Source organism: Astatotilapia calliptera, chromosome 9 (genome assembly GCF_900246225.1).
Source record: "Astatotilapia calliptera chromosome 9, fAstCal1.2, whole genome shotgun sequence".
NCBI lineage: Eukaryota > Metazoa > Chordata > Actinopteri > Cichliformes > Cichlidae > Astatotilapia > Astatotilapia calliptera.
In genome coordinates this window covers 22,138,184-22,161,836 of record NC_039310.1, presented here as the reverse complement: position 1 = coordinate 22,161,836, position 23,653 = coordinate 22,138,184, and the positions used below count along the sequence as shown (strand labels likewise).

The 23,653-nt window shown below is 39.4% G+C and overlaps 2 protein-coding genes and 1 long non-coding RNA gene across 9 annotated transcripts in view; 1 reads left to right on the top strand and 2 right to left on the bottom strand.

The window, feature by feature from the left end:
• tmx3b (thioredoxin related transmembrane protein 3b) overlaps nt 1-4,306 on the bottom strand; it is a 34,321-nt gene extending 30,015 nt beyond the window's left edge. The window contains exons 1-3 of the mRNA XM_026179963.1: nt 4,212-4,306; nt 3,883-3,940; nt 3,182-3,221 (exon numbers count right to left, since the gene is read on the bottom strand). Of these exons, the coding sequence (XP_026035748.1) occupies nt 3,182-3,221; nt 3,883-3,940; nt 4,212-4,245 (132 nt within the window). The 5' untranslated portion in view covers nt 4,246-4,306. The remainder of the gene's footprint in view (nt 1-3,181; nt 3,222-3,882; nt 3,941-4,211) is intronic.
• A 1,147-nt stretch (nt 4,307-5,453) lies between these two features.
• On the bottom strand, nt 5,454-17,628 carry pxdc1b (PX domain containing 1b). Its single transcript, XM_026180222.1, has 5 exons — nt 16,980-17,628; nt 8,961-9,052; nt 8,751-8,868; nt 8,544-8,655; nt 5,454-8,031 (listed from the first exon to the last, which is right to left on the bottom strand). Exons 1-5 carry the CDS (start codon nt 17,233-17,235, stop codon nt 7,908-7,910), a joined length of 702 nt encoding a protein of 233 aa, XP_026036007.1. The 5' UTR covers nt 17,236-17,628; the 3' UTR covers nt 5,454-7,907.
• Nucleotides 17,629-21,416: 3,788 nt separating this feature from the next.
• Nucleotides 21,417-23,650, top strand: LOC113029791 (uncharacterized). 7 transcript variants are annotated; one of them, XR_003273498.1, is made up of 5 exons: nt 21,417-21,475; nt 22,330-22,427; nt 22,519-22,580; nt 23,459-23,504; nt 23,609-23,637. It is a non-coding gene; the product is annotated as an uncharacterized LOC113029791 (long non-coding RNA). The 7 variants fall into 7 exon arrangements; XR_003273500.1 differs by lacking the exon at nt 23,459-23,504 and having other exon boundaries at nt 23,626-23,650; XR_003273499.1 differs by lacking the exon at nt 23,459-23,504 and having other exon boundaries at nt 23,609-23,641.
• The last annotated feature ends 3 nt before the right edge of the window (nt 23,651-23,653 follow it).

Sequence of the window (23,653 nt, the reverse complement as noted above, 5' to 3'; positions counted from 1 at the left end):
GAGTGCACAGGCTCTCTGATTGGTGGATTCAAATTCAGCAGCTCCCAGGCTGACCTAGAAACTCACTTTTCTCTCCCTGTGTGTGTGTGTGTGTGTGTGTGTGTGTGTGTGTGTGTGTGTGTGTGTGTGTGTGTGTGTGTGTGTGTGTGTGACAGAGAGAGAGAGAGAGAGAGAGAAAGGCTTTTAATGGGATGATCTCATTCTAAGATTCAAATTCAATATATTTAGACTGGTTGACTGAATTGGATCTTGTGTGTGTGTCTCTCTGTGCATGTGTGTTTTCTTATGTGTACATATTTGTGATTGTGTGGCTGTTATAGATTTTTTTGCTGATTTTTTTCATTTAACAAGTATAGTTGAGGGACCTTCAGCATGTTCATCATTTTTTCAGCTGTCCATTTTTGCTTTTCCAATTTTTCTGTTTAAGTTATTACTATTGTGCTAAATCATACTATTTCTGCTATTTTATAAGATTTGTGCCAAATACCGTATTTCTGCCAAATATAGTATTTCTGATTAATTATAGTTTTTTCTACCAAATCATAGTACAGTATTTCTGCTTTTTATAGGGTTTGTGCTTAATATAGTATTTCTGCTAAATTATAGTATTTCTGCTTTTTATAGTATTTGTGCTAAATTATAGTATTTCTGCCAAATTATAATATTTGTGCTAAAACATAGTCTTAATTTAAAATTACAATATTCATAGTTCATCACAGTGTCTCTGGTAAATCACAATATTTCTGCTCTGTTGTACTATTTTTCTAAATCATAGTGTTTCTGTAATGTTTAAGTATTTTTGGCTAAATATATTCTTTCTGTTATCTTATACTATTTCTCCTAAATTCTTGTATTTTTGAGAAGTTATCATGTTTCTGGTAAGTTACAATATTTCTGCTAAATTCTGCTATGCTATTGTATTTCTGCCAAGTATTATGTTTCCTCTAAGATATTGCAGTTCTGCTAAGTTATTCCATTTTAGCAAACTTCTTTTGCTTCTGCAAAGTTTTTACAATTTCTGCAACTTTTCAGCTTTTTCAGCTAGTTTTTGCATACAGCTTCAGCTTTAAGCATCCACACTGCATTTTCGCAGGAAATGCAAATTTTTCTAGTTGGTAATTAACAGCAGATAAAAAAGGAAGAACAATTGCAGTTGTTTAATTTTAAGCTAAGCTTGAAATAGTGGTTCAAGAACTGTACTCATGTCATCCCATTTTCAAAGAACAGAGAAAAGAGAAGGTGCTTTCAGCTGGTCCTTTATTTCCCAACGGTTCACCACAGAGGATGGATCCGCATATTTGATTTGACACAGATTTTATGTCGGCAGTCCTTCCTGATCCATCCCTCCCATTTATCAGGGTTTGGGACGCTAGTATATTTTCATATTTTCTACATTGCAGAAGTCTGAACTTCATGATGTCACATTAACAGTACAGATGCAGTGTCTTTAGTACCGGGGCAAAACAAAGGCAGAGTTGTGGTAAAAAAAAAAGGCACACCCTGCTTTTACTAATCAAATGCACTGGTCATTAGCAAATGTGAGCACTGCCATAGAAACAGACGTTTTTCCTGTCTGGAGCACTGACACTTGTTTGCCAGGAAGGAACGACATCTGCAATGCAGTGTCTAACTGTTCTTAGAGAAGGAAAAGCTGCTGTCCATCTGTGTTGGAGAGGCTATATGACCATTTCCAAATAATTAAAAGTGCATCATTCTACAGTGAGAACATGGAAAATTCAAGACAATTGTTAATCTTGCCAGAAGTGGACATCGCGGCAAGTTCACCCCCAGAGCATCTCAGACTCTACAGGCCTCAGTTAGCATCTTAGATCTTAACATTAGTTAACAGGCTGAAGTATGGCTAGTCGTTCTACAAGCTAGTAAATCAGTAGACACTGGGGTGTACTTAATTTTTCCACAAACTGCTTCTGCATTTTCATGATTTACTGATAATGACACTGTGTGATATGTCACGTGCTGCTGTCCATCTAAGGTTATATTTACCAAATTTTAAGACTTGGTAAGGAGAGCATTACTTCTATTATGTCCCAATATAAAAAATGTAGAATTGGCAAAAGGTCTAACTTTCTTTTTGCCATGACGACACATTAGCTACCTCTAAGGGAGACTATAATTAAATGTTAAACTCTCTCTTTTTTAATATCTGTCTGTTTGCTGGTAAGATTTATAATACATCAAGGGTTAATGAAATATCCACAGATAATCCTTATGTACCCATATGTCTTCAAAATAAAAGCTGTTCTAACATTTTCAGCACATTTATAGAAATATGTCAAGGTAAAATATATGCAAAGGTACAGGACTTTTAATTTAACTGATTGAGGAAAGGTTGAGTTTATGTGAACAATGTAATGAAGTCTTAAGAGCTTGAAAAGAAGGCCACTGGACTTCTTTTATTGAAATGTTATTACAAGTCTATTATATTATATGTGTGACTATTACATGTCTTATGTAACTGGTTACGATTCTTTGTATACTTAAAACACTGGTTTGTATCTGCTCTCTTGTGCAAGTTATTTTTATGGCTTTTTCGGTTACACCATATTTTTCCTGTACTAATTTTACACATTGGTGCTTTATTGTTGATTTAATGGCTAACCTAACATGTGACCATGGGTAACAGTTACAGTGGTCTTTCTCCACTGAAAGCCAAAAGGATTACAAAACAGTTATTATGGCAATAAAAGACAAAGATTCAGTGTTAAGCAGAACTTGTTGACTAATTTTACGTAAAAGCCTTTTGCTCCAGTGATTGTCTGGTTTGTTTGAATTTCTTTTTAGGAGCTTAGTTTCCACAAATTACACAACATATAACAATTTCATCAGTATAAGAAAACAACACAAAAATAAAACTAATGTCACAATTCACCATGGAGCCCATAACGCGCAGCAAAAGCAACTTTTGCTACTTTGGGTGTCGACACAAACCCTGCTTTAAAGCTCTCAGAGCCCCCCGGCTTTGCCGTGCATGCATGACTTCTCATTCACTAATCACAGGGGACTGTTTGCACGACCCCCTCCCTTATGACATCCCACCCAGACTCCCATTGTTTCCGCAAGGGATGATTCAGACAGTGGCGTGCTGGATATGAAGTAAACCATAGCTCAATGGACCCAGATTAGAGTGTGTGTTTGTGTGGGTCCATAATGTCAAACTCACATCAACCAGCCAGACGTCATTCACTCTGGTGTCTTTAAATCTATGGAATAGAGAAAAAACATAGTTGTAACCATTCAGCTGAGACTAGACAGAAATGACAAGTTCTGACAATCAAATAAATCACATTAAAATTAATGAATAATAAAATCAAATGAAATACCACAAAAGACTGTGAGTATACCATATGGGTAAATCTCCCCACAGCAATCCAAACTCATATTTAACGTAAGAATCATATTCTCACATTTAAACTGCTGACATCTGGGGGCCTGAAAAAATCAATTAAAGCCTGTGGCGTGCAGACTACTCTCTGCCCATTGATGAGCTAATGTTTAAATTGTCATTGGCAAAATCATGAAAAATGTTCCAATACAAAGACAGGCTTATTACACACAAGAGAGATAATCTACAGAGACTTTTCACCACAGGCATCCAATTAAAAAAAAATAAAGCACTGTGCAACTAGAAAGAGAGGAAATCAGCATCACCACCATGTATTTTTTTCTGCTAATGCAACCACTGCAATGTGGGCACTTTTTACCATACAGGGTTTAGAGCATTGCTAAAGTACAGGAAGTAGGAGCAGTGAGCCACTTTGCATCCACACGGAGCATGATTTCTAAACTCGGAAGTTGCCGTAGCAGGAAGCTGAATTGGTGAATCAGTGAAGGGGGAAAAGCACATAGTAGTGCATCACTTACGTGTCATCTAGGTCTTCAACAAATGCAAGCACCGCTGAACTCAGGAAAGCCGCTATAACTGTGACGGTAAAAGAAAACACTGAAATCAGACAAGGTGTTTATCTCAATGTGAAGCTTTACAGCTTTAAGGTTTCTTTTCCTCCCCAGCATTAAACCTCATGACTGCTGGGGAAGCATCACCAGCTAAAGCTGTCGCCCCTCCGGCTAACTGTGCTTCAGTTTGAGCCGCATTTTCACCAACGGCAGCTGCTAGGGGCCTTTAAACTGATGCTGGGATAGCGTGTGTGGTCCACTGTTATTCATACAGGAAATACAAAAGCTGAACATACCTCCACAAGCCAGGGAAGCTTTTACTTCTGCCATTGCTTCGAGTGGAAACAGCAAGCAGGAAACAACCGCTAAATCGACCTCCCTCCGCGCATGCGCCGGGTTGCGCAGCCTCCTGAAGGGGTTACCAAACAAAACGGTTCCTCCTTTAGCTTTTTTTTGTAGTTTAATTTTGTTTTAATAGTATTTAAATCACTTTTGATCTGTACCACTTACTACATTTTTTACAGAAGATTTTCATCGACGTTTACGCCATGTTTACGGTCTATTTTTTCCACTTTATGAACGTACACAAATGCAAAAATATAAGTATTTATACTAATGAAACTGCAAGTCAAGGTTTGTGATGCAGGTCGTCCTAATAAACAGGTGGTTAATAACAAATAATTAATGAATATTTATTGTGTTATGTTCAATTTAGTTTTTTCTTTTTACATTCCGTTGATAGAACATTTTTTCCACAGTTAAATAGAATAACAAAGATTATCTAATGAAAACAACACAAGATATTGATGTTGATCTTTCTGTTTGTTACGGGGGGCCTGGTTGCTGTAATTATTTACTTCATCTTGTTGCAGTTTCTTATTTTACAGTTTTCCCCCTTTTTTTAAATCAGCAACCTTTTAACTGTACTGAATTTTGAAGAAGCGACACTGATGATGACTACCTGTACCCACCATCAGGTGTCGCTCTAAGATAACGGGCAGCGGGCCAAGCACCTCAATGCCTGTGTACTTCCATAGAATAAAGTGATCATATACAATAAATATCATCAATATTACCATACATCTCTGTCTTCACTTTCTTTTTAGTAGCATCTTAAATACATAAACATTAAAATACTACCAGAATAAGAGAATTTTCCAGTGATTGCCGTCCAAATTTGTGCACTGCTTCCAATAAGGCTCCAGCAACTTGGAATATTTGCTTCTGATATTCATATTTACAAATCATGATTTCCCAACCAAATATTCTCCACTTCTTTGAGTTTGTGGATGAGTATTGTGCACTTATCACTGAATGCCTCTGAATCTCATATCCAACACTAATGATTGTAGCCACCTTGCTTCTCAAGTTACCCACAGTCTACATCTGCCGTTCTATGACCCTAAGGTCCAATCACTTTGTGCACAAAAGACATCACAGGACCATTTGTTTTATTGAAAACGTTTATTTGTTTTGAGAAGGTTTTTTGAATAATAATTTGTAACCAATACTGAATATCTTTAAGGTTATCAAACATGTTTGCACATAAACTTCATCTTAGAAGTTTATAATTAAGATTCATATTTACAAACCAAAGGTTCATCTCACGTATGACGCACACAAGTAAATATACAATACATTACAAGGCATAGAATGGTTGGCTTCACAGAATGTGGCTGAAATTTACAAAATAAATAAGAATATTTTGTGTAACTTTATTTTCCTATTGTCTTCACTTGTCTCTCTTCAAACCTCTGGCTGGCACACCAGGCATGTAGCTTTGTTTCAGAGTTTCACTGGCACTGGAGTACCAGCGTTGTGTTTTTCCTCATTGCATTGAATGCGTTGAGTACCATTTCAGAACTTCATATTCAAAATAAACTGAATGCCATAAGCTTGCAAAAGAGTCGTAAAGAAGGCAGAGGTCTTGCTGGAGTTTTCATTATTAAATATGAACGCCTATGCTCGTTCATCAATATCAGACAATTTCATGTAGAACAAAATCTTGGTCCAGAAATTTTAGTGGGAAATTCCAGTTTTTTTTCGCACCTTAGACAGAAATGCTTATATACAAAATCAGCACGTCATTCTTGTTCAAAAAACAAGAAGAGAAAGCATGAAATACTTTTGTATCCTGTGAAAGAGCTGTACTTTCTCACGGGGTGAATAGTGATCATGACTGTGTTACTAAACAGATTCATGTGGAGGATCGCCATGCTGACGGCTCATGTGCCAAGTTTGTGGAGGGCTGAATGCCTTTGTATTTGGAAGGGCAGGAACCTGGACACAAGCTGTTAAGTTACATTGTAAGGCCACGGTGACTCCTGCAGTGACAAAACCGCTGAAGCAAAGACAGCTAACACAACACAAATATACATTTTTAGCATTTGGGTCACATTCAAAGCCTCTGCAATGCACCACTGAGTTCTCAGTTTCAGAAGTAAAAGTGCCCTCCTTATAGTACAAACATACAAAGGCGTGAATTTTAACCAATTGTTTGCCTTGCTTCACAACTTTTCCTATAGAAACTTGTAGTACAGCAAAGTTGTTTGTCTTCTTTACATAAAGAGAGGACTTGTTCTGTAGACTCCCACACTCAGCTGTCTGACTGAACCCACTCATGTCATCTTACAAAAGTGACCTCAATGGAGCCTTTAAACAAAGCTTTCTTTGCCCCATTTTATCACTCATCAGAAAACAACAGCAGAGACATGATTCTGTTTTCCACAGGCTACACTCACTCTTGACACCAAATTATTCCTTTATGGGCAAAAAAAATGAGCATTTTTATGAAGCTACATGTCTAACATCACAATTCATAATTCAGACAAAACTAATACAAAAAACGTCTCATCAACATCAAACTCGGCAGCATTTATCTGAACACAAAGCAACAACATAACAACCAAACTTTGTATTTTCTTTATATTATTTTAACTGACAGCAGTCCAAGGCCCAACTGAAGCATGAAAAGGAATCTCCTGCTGATGTTTATGCTGCTGGAGGATAAGATAACATAATTCTTGCTCAATTCACCATCATAATCAAAACCTCTGTGGTTCAGTCCTGGGACAGATGCAAAATTGAAAACCTTGCCCCCCAGTTTGTGGACTGGTGTTTGCTTTGACTGGTCAAATAGGACTCAAAAAGCACTGCGCACACTTCAGTGCCTTTAATTTAGCAATTGCAACAATTTGTCACAGGTAACATCTCCAAGACTAGCTAAATTCCACAAGTGTCTATCATCAGAGCCCATGTTTTCTAGTTTCATTCAGCTTTCAGTGTACTGTCATACCAAAGATCCTGCTGCATGACACAGCAACAAAATCAGAGTTTTCCTGTGAGTTTTAAGCTTTTACAAAAAACTTAATGCAGGTGGAAACTGCACCACACAACAACAACAACAAAAAAATCCTATAAAAATCTCCTTAACTGTTTTTTGTTTTTGTCTTTTTTCCTAAGTGGCATCACTTCAGGGATCAGAGAACATGATAAACCTTAAAGATCCATCTCTTAGGTCCATGAGAGAAAATCATGAATGTTTCCATAAATTACTTTTGCTTCTTAATTTCCACTGTTGCGTAGTCGCCACTACAATCACACCCCAACCTACAGATTTTAGTTCTTTTAAGTTGCCAAACAGCACGTTAAAAGTGTCACTGAGGATCTATACTGTGTGGCTGCCTCAGGTACATCATCTGAAAGCCTTTTGAAGTGGGAAAAAAAAGTAAGGCTCTGGATGAGGCACATCGGTGATGTCACATAAAGTGGATGAAAACAAAGGCGTGCTGCTGTAGCGCTCCTCTAATACTACTGTGCAAACTGTACACCCAGCCAACTCCAAAATGACCAATGCTTATTTAAAAAGTTCTTAAAGTCGCTGGAATAAGCAGCAGCTACGTGGTGTGCAGCATTGCATAGTTGAGTTCCACTGAGGACTACATATTACAGCGTGACAAGCCATCATCGACAAGCATCTGGTAGATCAATGCTCATTCCAGGATGTCTGTTTCAAATGGGACCAGATGGTAGTAGGAGAGGTTGGTGACATATGCTTCTGTTTCTTCATCACACACATCTGTTTCCAATGGCAAAAACTCTGTTCCATCTTCATACCTGGCAATAAAATGAAAGACATACTGGGTTAACCCAGGCCTGTGTAGTTTACCCCAGGAATCAAAGGTGTGATGTAAGTGTCAACATCAAAACACTGACAAAACCTTAGAACTGTGCTGCCATTTATGGGTGATTTACATTGTTTTTGTGTTTCTGTGAAGTACCGAGAGGAATGTGTTCCTCTTTTGCTTTCTACACACACCCAGGGAAGGAAGAGCTGCACAGACACACTTCCTGTGCTATGTGAAGCGGGTGGAGGGTCCTGGGGTAGGTTCACATTCTAGGACCTCTTTACTCACCAAAGCATTTATTGTATACACTCAAAGGCAAGCATGGAAATCCTCACATTTGTGAGAAGGCAAGTAGGTAGTTTCTTACTCTGAAGTGGCCTTCAAACCTACAACTGTGTTAAACTCACTCTGGCCCTTAATGTGATTTTAAACATAGCTTTCTTGCTCAGTAACATATGCAAAGGCAGATAGAATTAATGACTGAGCGATCCTTATACTCACGTATGTTCTACAGAGTCGGTCGATGAAGGTCTCTCTTTTTCTTCGGGGATACTGTGATCGAACACGATGGTTTCTGTGTTGGCCAGACAAAATCCATTGGACCGCATGATTTCTGGAAAATGCAGAGAGGAATATTACATCATCCTTAAAGAAATCATGAAAAATAACTGAAATGTAGTTATATTCACATTAAATAAGTATATGAACCTGATATCTTGATTGGACTGTCAAAGCATGGCTGGATTCTGTGGACTTTGTCGTTCCTTAGCACCTGATCCAGGGGCGACCGCTCAAAGAAAGTCAGCATCACCTCTGATCTGGAATACTAAAGAAAGAGGTTTTTGAGTACAGAGCTGATGTGCTCATGTAAGAAGCTTTTATAAGTCTATATGACATGCCATCAGATGAAATACCAACCTTGCATGGCATGTTGATTGCATTCTTCAGTAGCCTTTCCACTTCGTTTAACTTCTCCTCGATGTCGGTCGCTTCTTTGATTTTCACCAGCCCTGAAAGAAACAAAAAGAACTCTAAATGATTGCGGTACGCTGGATTTGGCTGCTGATTTGAATTGCTGTCAGTGAAATAAAGCTCTATTAACTTGATTCCTTCGATTTAAAACCATCCACTGGATCTCCATGAAGTGTTTTACATCCGTTCATGTCACAGGCCGCCGAGGCAGACCATGTGTGGGTTAGCGTTGAGGACCCAGGAGCAGACAGAGGCGAGGGGATGAAACTTTAAAGCCCAAAAATAACCTTTATTTTGCTAGTTGCAGGTGATAACATACAGAGTTAACTGAGAAAATACCGAGTCAAATAAGACCTAGAACTACAACTTAAACTGCGACAATAAACTATGATCAGACATGGGGTAAGAAACACAGACAACACGACGCTGAACACAGGAAGACTGAAGACTTAAATACACACATGAGGTGATCAGGAGAAGTGGAGACACATGAGGACACAGCTGACTCGAATGAAACATAATGACAACACAGGGGAAAATTACACAGGACACACTAACATGAGACACGGACCTTCAAAGTAAAACAGGAAACATGACAGGCACAGACTAGACACTGAACTAAACCTAAGAACAAACCCTTAACCAGAATAACACTGAAACTTAGGATTATAATGTTCAAAACAGGACAACTAAAGAATCAGAAAACAAACCATAATACAGAAAAAACACCAAAATACAAGAAACTGAAAATACTGGGTCAAAATGACGCAGAACCATGACAGTTCAAGAGCCCTGGATGATAAATAGTCTTGCTTTTAGCCTTTGAGCTTCCTTTGGGGTCAAACATTTTCCTTAAAAGCATTGCATTATTATGACCTATTCAATGTTACTCACTTCACCTGTCAGTCTTTTTAATGTTGTAAAAAGTGTATCGCAACAACTCTAAGACACAGTGAAATTTGACGCAGCGGTGCCTTTAGTATAGATGTTTTTGGTGAGCCCTTATCATTTGTACATAGAGACGGATGTACAAAGAAACTTTCCCTCCATGAAAAGGCCAAGTGTAACTATTTCTGCACCTAGAAAATGAAAGAGGGCAAGCTCTACGACCTTTACAGCCATCACTGTGTTAGCTTTCTGTAGGTCAAAACACAAAAGCCAGACAGATTTTAATTCATCCCAACTCTTGAAAAAGACTGGCTCAAATGCAAGAGTCCTTTTTATTTCGGTAACCTTTTTCCTCACAATGCCCCATGATATTTACCTCTCGTAGGAGGAGAGAAAAACAGACCACATACCATTGTCCTTAGAGCAAGAGCAGGGTGCACACTAACACTGTAAAACTGCCACCGCAATTGCTGGCATTTGTATAACAGCAGTAATAACAGAGGAAAGTAATAATAGGTGGTGGAGTGGCTGTAGAACAATGTCTGTGATAGCACGCTAATCCTGCATAAAACTAGGAATGCAATTTAAGAGGCAGTGGGAGCGTAAAATCAGCACATTTGGTAATAGAAGGCTACCGCCGATATGAGTGAGCAAGTCAGCAGAGCATCATTTACAGCCAGCCTGCTGACAAAGGGATGTGGTGAGGAGAATAATGATGAAGACTGCAGCCACAGGGATGTGGCTCTGTCTGAACTGACTGGGACAGATGAAATGTAGTCACACAGTGGTTACATGGAAGCACTGAGTAAGACGACCTCTATGCACACTCACAGGCTCATCCATTTATAATGACCCACAGTGATGACATCACATCCTGGGGGATGTGAAGAGTGATGCGGCAGTTGAATCATGACTAGGTGCCCAATCTGAAGCTTGTGTTGTGCCCTCCTCCTGTTTAACTTGCAAAGTCCTTTCGATATCCGTTTGCCAGAGCGCGGTGCAAGAACAGATACGAGTTTTAGGGGAAGGATGTCAAACTCATTTTATATCGTACAGCCCACTTTGATCCTAAGTAATGAAACTCCTGTTTCTGTTAGTGTAAAGAAGCTTAATTACACATTTATTCTCTGAAATATCTCAATATAAGGAAGTGAAGTACAATTTCAATCCTACGTCTCAATTTTTCTTCGCGATAAAGAAATGCAAACAAAATCTGTCAGCATCTTTGGACTCAAATTGTAAGAAATAAATGTGCAATAATACAGAAAAATTCTGGTAGTGCATTGCCCAGCCTGACTTGTGATTATAAAACAGAAAGTTTTTGTTCATTCACAGAAAGTTATTTTAAACTAAAACAGAAATTTCCATCCATTCGCTTCCGCTTATCCTTTTTTTCAGGGTCGCGGGGGGTGCTGGAGCCTATCCCAGCTGTCATAGGGCGAGAGGCAGGGTACACCCTGGACAGGTCGCCAGTCTGTCGCAGGGCCAACACACAGGGACAGACAACCATTCACACTCACATTCATTCGCACATTCACACCTAGTGACAATTTGGATTTTCCAATTAACCTATCCCCACAAGCTTTAAAACAGAAATTTCTGTTGTAAATAGACACATCGGCCATTTAATTGTTTCTCACTTAGTTACATTGGTATGGTATGAATGGCCATAGGGGTGTTCTTTTTAAGTAGAGTTAAAATGTGTTCTTGACATTTTAGTTCACTAATTTTCTTCATAGTTTTCTTCAACGATCTTTTTTGTTCTTGATAAAAACAAGACGATACCTAAATAAGTACTAACGCACAAGGAAAAAGCAATGATGAAGTTTATCTACACTTTTGTCAAATAAAAAGAAGAAAATGTTCAAGAGAGACAAGATCCAACCAGAACTAATTAAGATGTGTAGAAAGGCGGGGCAAGTTTGGAAGTGATTCAATCAGAAGTAAACTCCTTATGCAGTTAGGTTAGACACACACACACAATTTGATCTGGCCCCGGGAAACAGGGTGGGAACAGGGGTTCAGCTAACTCCCGTGCTCCCTGTTTCTCATGAAAATGTGACAAAATGTCAATGTTAAAAGTAGACAAATAGACATATTACAAATTTAGATGCACTTTAAGATGTTTTACTACTAAAGCTAGTGATAGGTTTGTGTCAATATTCAGTGTTGTAAACATGCAAAAATTAGATAAATGTGTTACAGATTGGTCCACTCGACCAGAAAAATCAGGGAGTAGTGTCAGTAAATAAAAGCAGCTCTATGGAGAGCAAGTAAAAATTGTTTAAAATATGTAGCTGAAGTCAGAAAATAACCTCTTGGATTAAACAAGACAAGCTTCACAATGTTGGAAATGTGTCCATAAAGTTCATTAGGTTGTGTTACAGTTGTTCATATTAATTCAAAACCTCGGGAGGTTTCAAGTGTGAGTCAGCAGTCAGCAGTTAACATCTTAAACGGAAACAAAGCCTGGATGACAACGTCACTGCGGAGACTTCAAACCACACCCTGTCTTGTTAGTTGTTATCCTCGGGGACAGATTTCAAAGTTTGTGTCCACTGATGTAGTGCAGTAATGTTATAAATTAAATGAAAAGAAATACACTTTATTGCATGCATGCACGCAGTCCATCAAGGAATGAATTATGAGGAATAAATCATAAGCATTTAATCTTAGAGATTTGGAGCGATCAAGCTCACAAATTGCTGTTCTTTTCTTCACAGTCTGATCTTGGCTGTGTCTTTGCACATAAATATTTTCAAAGTGGGAACTAGTGGGTAGGGGTGACAACGATGGGACGTTTTTCACTGCATAATCTGGAAGACTGCGTATAACACCAAGACTCAAACGTGTGTGATGTGCCAAAGAGAAGTGTGTGCGTTTCTGCCAGTTGTGCAAGTTGTAACCACTGTTAATCTGGTGTGTGTAGCTTGATTATGTGTCTAATTAGAGAGTGAAAATTTCAGCACGCAACTGCTGCTATCAGTTGGCTTCATACGGTGTTAATCAGTCATAAGGCCCAATGTCGTGTAAGCATGTTATTGTAGATGACAAATACTGATTAATGTTAATTTTAAATCACACAGCAAAACTTTTGGATGAGAAAAAAAATATTCATTAAAGAAAGTTTGGGGATTTTTCGGGAGCGGATTTTGTGCCATAGCTTTGGAAATCACTCTAACACATCAATATTAGAGTGCTTCGCTAGATTACTGACATGTGTCTCATGAGTTTAACCCAGGATGTCTAATTTTCTGTGTTGGCTAGAATTACATGGTTGTAAACTGATTTTTCTGCTTGGACTTTCTGGTTACAGTGGTCCATGCACTATAAATAATTAAACAACGCTGTCATTGGTGGTATAGAGCAAATTATTCTACAGTGAAACCATTTTCACTTTACCCTACAGTGACCTCACAACCAGCCATTTTGGCTCTTTTTAGTTGTCTCTTAGTAGCTTTCACTTTTGATTACTGTACTTCTATTTTTAAGAAGAACATGTGACTGTTTATTTACCTGGGGCTGCTAGTTGGTAAAATGTGATCAGTAGCACTAATTGTAGTCATTATAAAGGTAGATTATTATAAAATGCCATGGTGACGAGAAGCTCTGTAATATTACAAAAAATAGAAGCATGTGTACAACAGGAACTCAGCCGTCCCCACGTCTTCCTCATGCACATTATCTAGTCATCCTATGTTGTAAGAGCCACATTTCACAGTTATCTTCTGCAGGGATCTGATAAGCTGCAGTCAGCAGCACAGTACTTAATCATTCAACCACTAACATGCCGCAGTTTGTCAACACATTATTCCCGAATACTTCTGTCATCAAGCCCCAGGCATGGTCAGAAAGAAGATGTTACTTTTATTAGCAAGAAGTTGGCCTGCAGCAACAACTTGGTGCAGGCCATTTTAATCTTTACACATGCACACTATATTTCCTGTAAAATCTCTATTTGCAGCCGCTACGTGTATGCTGCCATTTGTTTGGTTTCACAAAGCTGCTTTGTGAAAAGCTGAAATGGCTCAGCTTGATTCAGCTGTCGTTAAGCTGGAAGTTAAAAGAAGACTTTGGCATTTCGAGGAATTTCGTTTCTTGAGTTATGCTTGATGTTGATAGTGTTGCACGTCCAAAGCTCACCTGCCCCTCCGAGATCATTGATAAATGCAGCAATGTTGTTTTGTATTGAGTTTTCTTGATTAGATTAAACAACTATGTTAAATAGCGACGTTTACAGATGACATGAGAGCAGATCGTGTACCTTTGAAAGGTGCTAGGTTAGGTGAATTCTCCTGTCTGTAACCATTCTGAGCACATTAATGATCAAATTGCCTATTTTCTTCACTCTCATCTCTCATCTAATGCAAATTTTGAACAGACAATGCATGCACATCCCATTTTAAATGTCAAATTGCATGAAAGTGATGTGCACATATTCCTTTTGCATTATAGGTAGTCTGCCAATTTAATAGCCTCTCCACAGTGTCAAAGTGTCACCTTCGCTGCCTACAGAGTAAAAATTGAGGTTGTATTATATTGTTTAGCATTCATATATTACTGTTAAAAAAAAAAGCCTAAAATAGAGAAACTGCTTGAGTAGGCAACAGAAGCTGACAGTTTGTAAGAGTGATTTCAACGCTGTCTGCGTCTACATTCCTTGATCATATCTAGCTCACATGGAATGTGAGCAATCGCTCGCTGTCTGTATGCTCATGGGGTCACATGTAAGGTAAGTGTGATGAGGCCCTGGCAGACCAGCGGTACTAAATATGGGAAGTCCACTCCTCCGCAGTCGCCCTCTTTCTCATCATGACATAAGTCTGAAAAGCTCTGCACGCCTTCCTTGTTGCCTAGACGCAGCACAGAAACAGGAAAACATGACCAGAGCCAGAAATTGTGGCAAAATAGACTGAGAAAGGGCAGACCTATGGTTTTGTGTATTTTCTCCCCTCAAGATCTTCAATCAGGGCAGCGATTAGATGGCATGCAAAGGAAATATTAAAAAGGGATAGGAATTCAGGAATTCCTCAATTTCTTTTAACCCTGTGGCTCACAATCCGTCAATGAAATGCTCAAACCAGTTTCAAACACTAAAATGGTCTTGATGTCTCCTTCAGCTTCATTTATCATTGAGCTATAATCAGCATGAGAGTGACAGACGGAATAAAGAAGTGAAAAGTGAGTCATGAGATCAAAAATGTCTCGTCCCAAAATGCATTCCACACTGCACTGGCTGAGGCGAAGCAGCTAGCTGTCAACAACTCTGTCAGCTATTTTAGTGCCTGAGCAGGAAGCCAGCCTTTCCAGTCCCAGCTAAAGGGATGTCTCCAAAACACTGGTATAAGCTCAGCAAGTAGACACGAAAGCAAAGTGCCGAGGGGGGGGGGGGGGGGGGGGGGGGTCCTCTCTCACACAGGAGAGGCTGGGAGTTTTGCCAAATTTGTGACAGTTGTGGGGTATCCAAATCCTGAATGCTGGAGGTTCACACATAGTATACCAAAAGACTGCCGTCTGCAAAGCACTGCCTTATATTTTACTGTTTAAATTACCTGATATCAGTAGCACAAAATCTTTCACATTCAGTTTTGGACGAACGTTTTAGTTATATTTACTCAAAATTAAGTGAAGTAATTTAAAAAACAAAAAACAAAACAAACAAGTTATTTCTGCAGTAGTTTGTGGCTGGATGGCTCTCCCGCACTTCCATTTAAAAATAAATAAATAAAAATAGAAAGTGGAAAAGAGTGCGGGAAAACCACTAAAAAGACCCCTGGATTAAGCCAGACACAGGTGGTTTAAAGTGACTATGAAAGGCAAATATTGCAACATGGTCAAAGACAACGTAAACAGTATGCTTTGGTTGGATGCTCAGACACAGTAAAGCCAAGCTTTAACTTGAATACCCCGCTTGCTTTTGAAGGAAAAACCTTCACTTTCATATCTTTAAAAGAATCACCAAATCTGGAGACATGCGATGGCAAAATAGTGTGTCAAATAACTGATGTTAACCTAAAATGCTACCATCTGGACTAACTGTTTATATCTCAACAAGTTTATATTTCAGCACCCATCTTCTGCAAAACTGTGTACTTTTTATCCCTCATAATAAAAAATGTGCATAAGCAATAGAAATATTTTTGCCGTGGCCTTTGATCCAAGTTTTAAGCTACCAGAAAAGACTTGCTCCAGCAGCAAGCTTGTGATGTAAGATGTAAAGAACAGATTTCCACACTGAAAGTCTGCATTGGTACTTAAGGATCCCCATAGGGAATCCAGCTCCCACAGAGTCATGGCAACAAATCTTACACATAGTGTGTCCAGTCTTTTAGGTCCTAAATATTGACATAGATTAGAAACATGCTGTCAGCACAGACTTCTATTGATGTGACATCCTAAAGAGCACAATGTTAATTATTAACCTCCAAGGCTCTGAAGCCTTTCAAATTAGAACCAAGCCTTTGCTGATTAAGCTCAATATTTTTCGTGTATTCTGCTTTGTTAATCACCAGCACTTTAATCAGCCCTATGGTGTCAATGGATCATTTGCAGATCTGGATCTGACTGCAATGCACAAAGACAACAACTTCTGTACCAGCTCTTGCAAAATGTAAACAGGAATATAATCTGCAGGAGGATTTCCTTTAGGGAGTCCACCGCAAACTCCAAGACAAACTTTTCAATTAGTTAAAAAAAAGTGGTCAGTGCTGATTTAGTTCGAGGTAGCTTCATATTGCTGAAAAATGCTGCAAAAGTCTGGTAAATAGTAGAAAACTGAGCTTCAATTATTTCACTAATTACATAGAAATGCCATCTGCAAGTTTAATTGCTTGAAATGCCAAAATTAGTTTTCTTTGTTTCGGGACTTCAGAGTAAATATTTCTCTTCTGGAATCTGAAACTCGTAGTGCTAAAGAGGACAGGGTGGCCAACTTACTTCCTACACTTACAGTATAAATGCAATACGCTCCTGAACGGGAATATAATAATAGAAATGAGTTATTTCTGATACTGCTCGATCATCGCTTCCTGCCTTGTAGATTAGTAACTGTCACATGTTATCCGCTGTCACACCAACCTTCTATCAGTGGAGATTTGGACAGATCTCGTCTGTCCTCCGGAAAAGACTCCACCAGTCTCCTAAACAGCCGCCCGAGATCAGAGTAACTGCGATGCAAGTATAAAATGTTCCTGTCAGACCACTCGGTCCTGATCTCGAAAAACTCCTCTTCCTCTCCGCTCTGACTGATAATAAGTCTCCGGATCCCGTTAACCCAGCAGTCCCGGACGAACATGTTGACCAGGGACGTCCCTTCAAACACAGCCGATGCCATTCCTCCAAGCCGTCAGTCCAGCATGCTGCGGCGGGCCCGGTGAACAGCAGAATGAGGTGTTCGCGATGACAATGTCAAATACATAAACAAATAAAAGGCAAGGCAACTTTGGTAACTTTTCGACCAGCCTCTGTGTCTGAGCGGCAGTCTGAGCGGCAGCAGAGTGTGAGCGAGAGGAGGATGATGGCTCAGCCCATCACAGGCGTAATCTCAAACGTGGCATGACTTAGAAAAAAAAAAATAGACTTTAGAGCCAGAGATAACGCCCCTGAAAAACTGATTTGGTAATATTGATCCAAGTGCGGGTTTTTTTCGTCAATTATTGACCAAAAAAAAGAGAGAAAGAAAAGATCCAACACTAAACCCACACCTCTCAGAATAAGACACTGCTCCCTCCCTCTTTGCGCTTCCAGAGCATTTAACCTCACACTTGGATCAGCAGTTGCTTTTCTTTCAGCGCAGTTTCCTCCCCTCTCCCTCCTTTCTTCCTTCCTCCCTCCTTGACAACAGGCTATTATTATGCAGGGAATGCAAAGGGCTGTGAGGACAAAACTGTCCATCTCCTTGTGTATAATCGGGATCGACAGGTTCAATCATTCATTTTCTTTTGCACACTGTCAACTAGTTATTGGTGACCCTGCATGTGAGGTCGCTGCTGTGTATTTCCATAAAAATCAGCACTCCTAATCTTGAAATGAGATGTTTGGAATGAACCACAGGGAGAAAAATGCCCAGAAAGGAGTCCAAAAACAACTTTTGAATGGACTAAAGGTCCTAGTTCTTGGCAGTGAGAAACTTTGTGTGTTTTCTTGCAGTTGTTTGTGTGTCTTTGTGGTCTTTGCATCTCCATGAGGTCCTGTTATGGCTTTGGGGAACTGGTTTGTATTTCTGTGGTCATTTTGCATCTGTCTGCAAAAAGTTTGTGTCTCTTTTCATTTTACGCTCCTCTCTGCAGTCATTTGATTACATTACACAGAGAACAAGCCCTTACTGTCTGAATCTAGTGAAGCAGGCAGAAACACGGGAGGGCAATGAAATTGTGCTTCTCCAAGATTCTTCATTTCAAACTATTTTATAACTCCCGTCTTCACAAAGTACTGGTATTTTTTGCCAATATGTAACCACAGCAAAATGATGCGCTGCTCCATGATGTTGATCTTGGGAGAGAATAACCTAAAGAGCTGATTTTCTCTGCATTGCTCACTGATGTTTAGCTGAGTAGCGAGACTGGTTAAAAGAGGCTTTGCAGGAAGTCAAAAAGTGGCGAATCAGCTGTACTAAAAGACAGTGGGGGAAAGGACTGTCTGCAAACACTTTTCTGGTAAGCAATTCATAAATTCCACGCAGGAAATAGCATGTTAATAGCTGGTAAAAGCAAGCTGTAAAACACCCCTTACAGTACAGGAACACAATTGCACCTGCACACGTAACAGGAATCATTACAGAAAAAATGAGAATTGTTCTGTTGAGATTGGTGAAAGAAATTCTGAGATGTGTAATGTGCACATCACGTTTTATGAGACAGAGCAGGTGGTTGGTGCAGAGTCCGCCTTTGTGCCCCGTTTGTTGCTCACAATTGTACCTTTGTGAGTGACTTAGGATCATAATGGCAAACACGAGCACTCCCAACAAGGAAATCGAGCCAGTTGTGAAAGTATAAAGTTTCAATTTGCCACATTGAAGCTGTCCGAAGAGGATCCCTTCATATTTAACAGTTTAATATCAAGCTGTTTCATAGTTCCTCGCTGCCAGTGAGCACTCTTCATTATCATACTGTCTGCACAGAAAGGCTGCTATGGAAAAAGACTCGAGGGATTCCCACTTCACTGGAGGTCCAACATTGTCAACCACAGATAGAATTTCATTTTGCACTTCCCATGAAACATTTTTCCCCTCTAATTTACAGTTTTATTATCTTGAAGTCTACTTACTGAAAGTGATTTCCACAAATACGAATAGCCGTCTCTTTGAAAGTAAGTAGCAGAGTTACAGTCCCTGGTCATAAAGACGCTGCAATCTCCTTATAATGTATAATACTGGGTAGCCAACAAGTGTCCTATAGAGGTGGCCAATTATTGATTTGTAAGAATATTGTTTAAAATAATATAAAGACTGAAACTAACCTGGTTTAAACCCCATTTCAGTTTTCCACTCTATGATTCAGATGCTTTTTGGGGTACTTGGATCCTCATAGTACTTTGTTTTGTTTGTACAACTGCACATCCCTCCATACATCTGGTATGGAAACATATTACATGTCCAAAAGAAAGCATTAGAAATGTTACGGAGCATCGCACGAGGCATACAAAATTAGATGATCGCTTGCGTCGCTGGTTGTTTACGCCAAGAACTGGGATAAAACACTGTTCTCTCAGATTGCTAGTCACACAGTACCAACCATTAACCTGCATCATAGCTGTAGCCGAAATTACAGAGTGGAAAGAAAATGACTGTCATTTAATATCATAGTCGCTCTGACAAGCACTGGATGTTGAATTGTCACGTGGAGGCGTGCCATGTTGTTTCATCTATAAGTGTTCACAAAGGCATCCTGAAATGTAACAGTCTCAGTTAGCCATCTCTTTAGCTTTTTAGAGGCCAGACATTAATATGAAGGTTATGTTGCACACCTCTAATGTCTGATCGTGTTTAAATAACCAGACAGACGTGTCCAAATTCACGCTCACACACACCAAATAGACATGAAATAGAGGGAAATTTACAAAAAAAAAAAAAAAAAAAAAGTGCCAGTGTAAAAACACTGATACCAGGCTGTCATGTAGGGAGAAAAACACCTGCTCTTGGCCTCCTTTACTCGGTGCTCATAGGACAGACCCATCAGCAGAACCCAGTCTTTATTATGAGGAGAGTTTGTTTTGCATGACTACAGCACTATTGTGTTGCAGAAATCTATCCACAGACGGGGTTACCTTGTGTCAGAATGACACATGCAAAACACACAGGAATCAATAAGAGCCAAGTTGTCATTGCTGATAACCAGTGGACAGCAGAGGCGAAAGATGAGAGGAACATTTCACCTATTAGCCTGGGTGGTATTTCAAGTAGATACATTCTGTCTCCTTGAATGTCAACCCACTTTTTACATTTGTATTAGTTGGTTTAGTGATATTAACTTTTTTGCCATTTTTAAAAACATTTCATATTTGTGTCCATCATTTTTTGCTTTGATTACTTCTATACAAAACCAAAAGTGAGTTGCAGTAAAACAAGAGTCTGCAGACAAGCCATCAGTTCTTTCACATCCAAATGCTACTATAGGCAAAAACACCTATATGCTAAGATGCAAGTTAGGATGCTCATCACAGTTTAGCATTTTAACTTCATTTGGGATGAACGTTGAGCACCTAAACCAGGTTCAACTGGGCTGTTTTGCCTTTTACTATTGCAAATTAGCTAAAAATATATTCTTAGCAAATAGCCCAACCTATTAAGATTGGAAATGACTAAAAACAAAATGTTTCAAAAGTTAAAAATAAATCAGAGAACATGTCAGACTTTTAATTTGTTAGAAAACAACTCGCTGTGCTGCCATTCTGTCAAGTTTCCTACTGAAAAAGAGTTTAGGGGTTTCTTTTCTCAGCTATAAGCCAAGTGTGGAGATGCTACGAGCTACATATTTCATTTTAAGCACGAATGATTATATTACTTGAATAAACCACCTCGGTATAATCAGAAAGCCCCTTCTCCCCTTGTGTAATAATGGGATACGTCTGTTTTGAGCAGGGCTTCAATCTGTGGTTTGGCCACATTTATAGAGTCAGCACATTCTACCCCAATACCTCGCTCCAATATACGAAATTCCTCTGAAAGCATAAACTTTAAATGGAAAAATAGATTTGCCTACTCACTCTTACAGACCGTTTAAGCCACGTTCTAGCACATTTGTCTCCCATTACAGTCATGAGAATGCCAAAGCTCTGTGAGGGAAGCCGCAGGAGGGATTGATCGGCTTTGGTTTATCTGATGCATGGGTCCCCAACTGCAGGCCTCAAGGGCTGGTGTCCTGCAGTTTTTAGATGTGTCCCTGATCCAACACAGCTGATTCAAATGGCTAAATGACCTCCTCAACATGTCCTGAAGTTCTCCAGAAGCCTGGTAATGAACTAATCATTTGATTCAGGTGTGTAGACCCAGGGTAAGATCTAAAACCTGCAGGACACCGGCCCTCGAGGCCTGGAGTTGGGGACCCCTGGTCTGATGCATGAATGACATATCATCGGTATGTTTGTGTTTCAGTGTCCTCACAGGACAAAAAGGTTTGAACAAAGCTGTTTTTTTTCCTTTCTTGAAATCATTTAGACAAGAATATTGAGATGAAATCGCTCCATTAAATATAATCACAGTGTAATTATAGCTGGAGCCAGGAAACAGTGATAGGGAATCAACTAGTCTGTCCACACTATGTTAATTCTGGTTAAAGCCTGGCTTTCTGTTTCTCTTTGCTTCCAGTCTGATCTAGGGAGACAGTAGCAATGATTATACAAGGTAATCTCAGTGTTTTTAACAGTTTAAAACTACACGGTAAAAACAAAGAGCATCATTTGTCAGCTCTAAGATTTTGCAAACGAGGGCATAAAAAAACTGTCAAGGCTTTGAAATTGGGTAACTTCAACCTGAGGTGAACAAAGACGTTATTTTTCACGCTCTGCTTCATTTGGCTTGGTTTTTGTTTAATAAATAATGACATGGTGTAATCGATTGATCTGAGGGTGTACTTTAGTTTTACCATGTCTGTGTTGTATCTAATGCGTGTACGCGCCCTTAATGAAAAGGAGCTTGTGATTGCAACCTTTTTAAATGATGATCACACCCAATAAATACAAGTTTAGGTTCAAAAGAATTCACATGAATTAGGCAGTATTATAAGATACAGTACACTAGTTCCACTTTGTAACCTGGGTGGTTTTACACTGTTTATTTTGTGACGCAGCTGTTGGACCTACAGCACTGCTTAAATATCGCCATTACAGGCTTTGACTGTCACCCATATGCAATTTTACAGCTATGCTTAACTAAGCACTTGAGAGGAGTAAAATTAAGGGTTTCTGCAACTCCTGTTTTCTAATTTGTTAGCTCTTCACAGACATTCTCCTCTCTGCCACACCCTGCACCCACAATGATGGTCTTAACGTCCACAATTAACTTCAAGTCACCGCCCAGTCTGGCTGAAGGTACAAGACTTTCTTGATTTTAATTTAAATTAGTATAAACCTAAAAATGAAACCAATGATGAATAACACTGTTCCTTCTGTTTCAATCCAGTAGGCTCCTGGTATTCATGTGGATGTCTTTTTGACACATGCCACCCACCTAAACACTGCAAAGTAAGCACCCCACACCATGGAAATGGCACTCCACCCAAAACGGCACAAAAAATCTGATTCCAAGATTTCCAGATCCCAGTACTGATCAGGCATTAATTGCAGTGCACAGTGGAACACACCTAATGTCCATTGCCCCAACTGGTCTGAGCTGTTTTTGATTTCAGAAGGGGGTTTTCTGGTTGTTCTCATCCTTTAAAGCAAACATCAACTGAATATGCTTAGCTCATACTCCCAAACCCACTTCTTTGCCCTTGTAAATTGCATGTCAGCCCTTATTCTCTCAGAAAAGTAAACAAAAGAGGCTCGTAAAGCAAAACTGTTAAGAAGACGAGAAAGAAAAAATATGGATACATCTGTCAGGCAACAAATGACATCTGCTTGATAGGAGCAGGCGTTCTTCTTTTATTTAGAAGAGCTGCCTAAGCTTCACATTGAGGAAGTCATTCTGAGCTATAACTCTATCTTTGTCTGCAGCAGCAGCAGACAAAACCCAGTGAAGAGTGCAAAGGCTAGGGTGACAGCAGGTTAGCAAACTGCCTGAGTGTCTTTAACAGGCTCTATAATGGACTGCGGTTGTCTTCAGCGAGCATCTGTTGGACCCCATGTTTTATGGCTCCGTCCTTATTGTGTCTCCAGTAAAGCCCAACGAGCAGAGATCTGAACAGTCAAGGTAGACTTAATGTCTGCTTGGGGTTTTTTTCTCAGGGAAATACGAGTTGCAGTCATGAATCAGATCTACCGTGTCAGTGTGCCTTTATTTGTGAAATGTCCATTCATCAGTAATGTGGCTGCAGATCTTAAAGCACAGTGATTGTATAACTGTGCAAAGGTGCAGTTTTTACCCATGCTAACAATTCAATTCAATTTTATTTATACAGCGTGAAATCACAACAACTATTGCCTCATGGCGCTTTATATTGTAAGGTAAACCCTACAATAATACATACAGAGAAAAACCCAACAATCATATGACCCCCTATGAGCAAGCACTTTGGCAACAGTGGGAAGGAAAAACTCCCTTTTAACAGGAAGAAACCTCTGGCAGAACCAGGCTCAGGGAGGGGCGGGGCCAT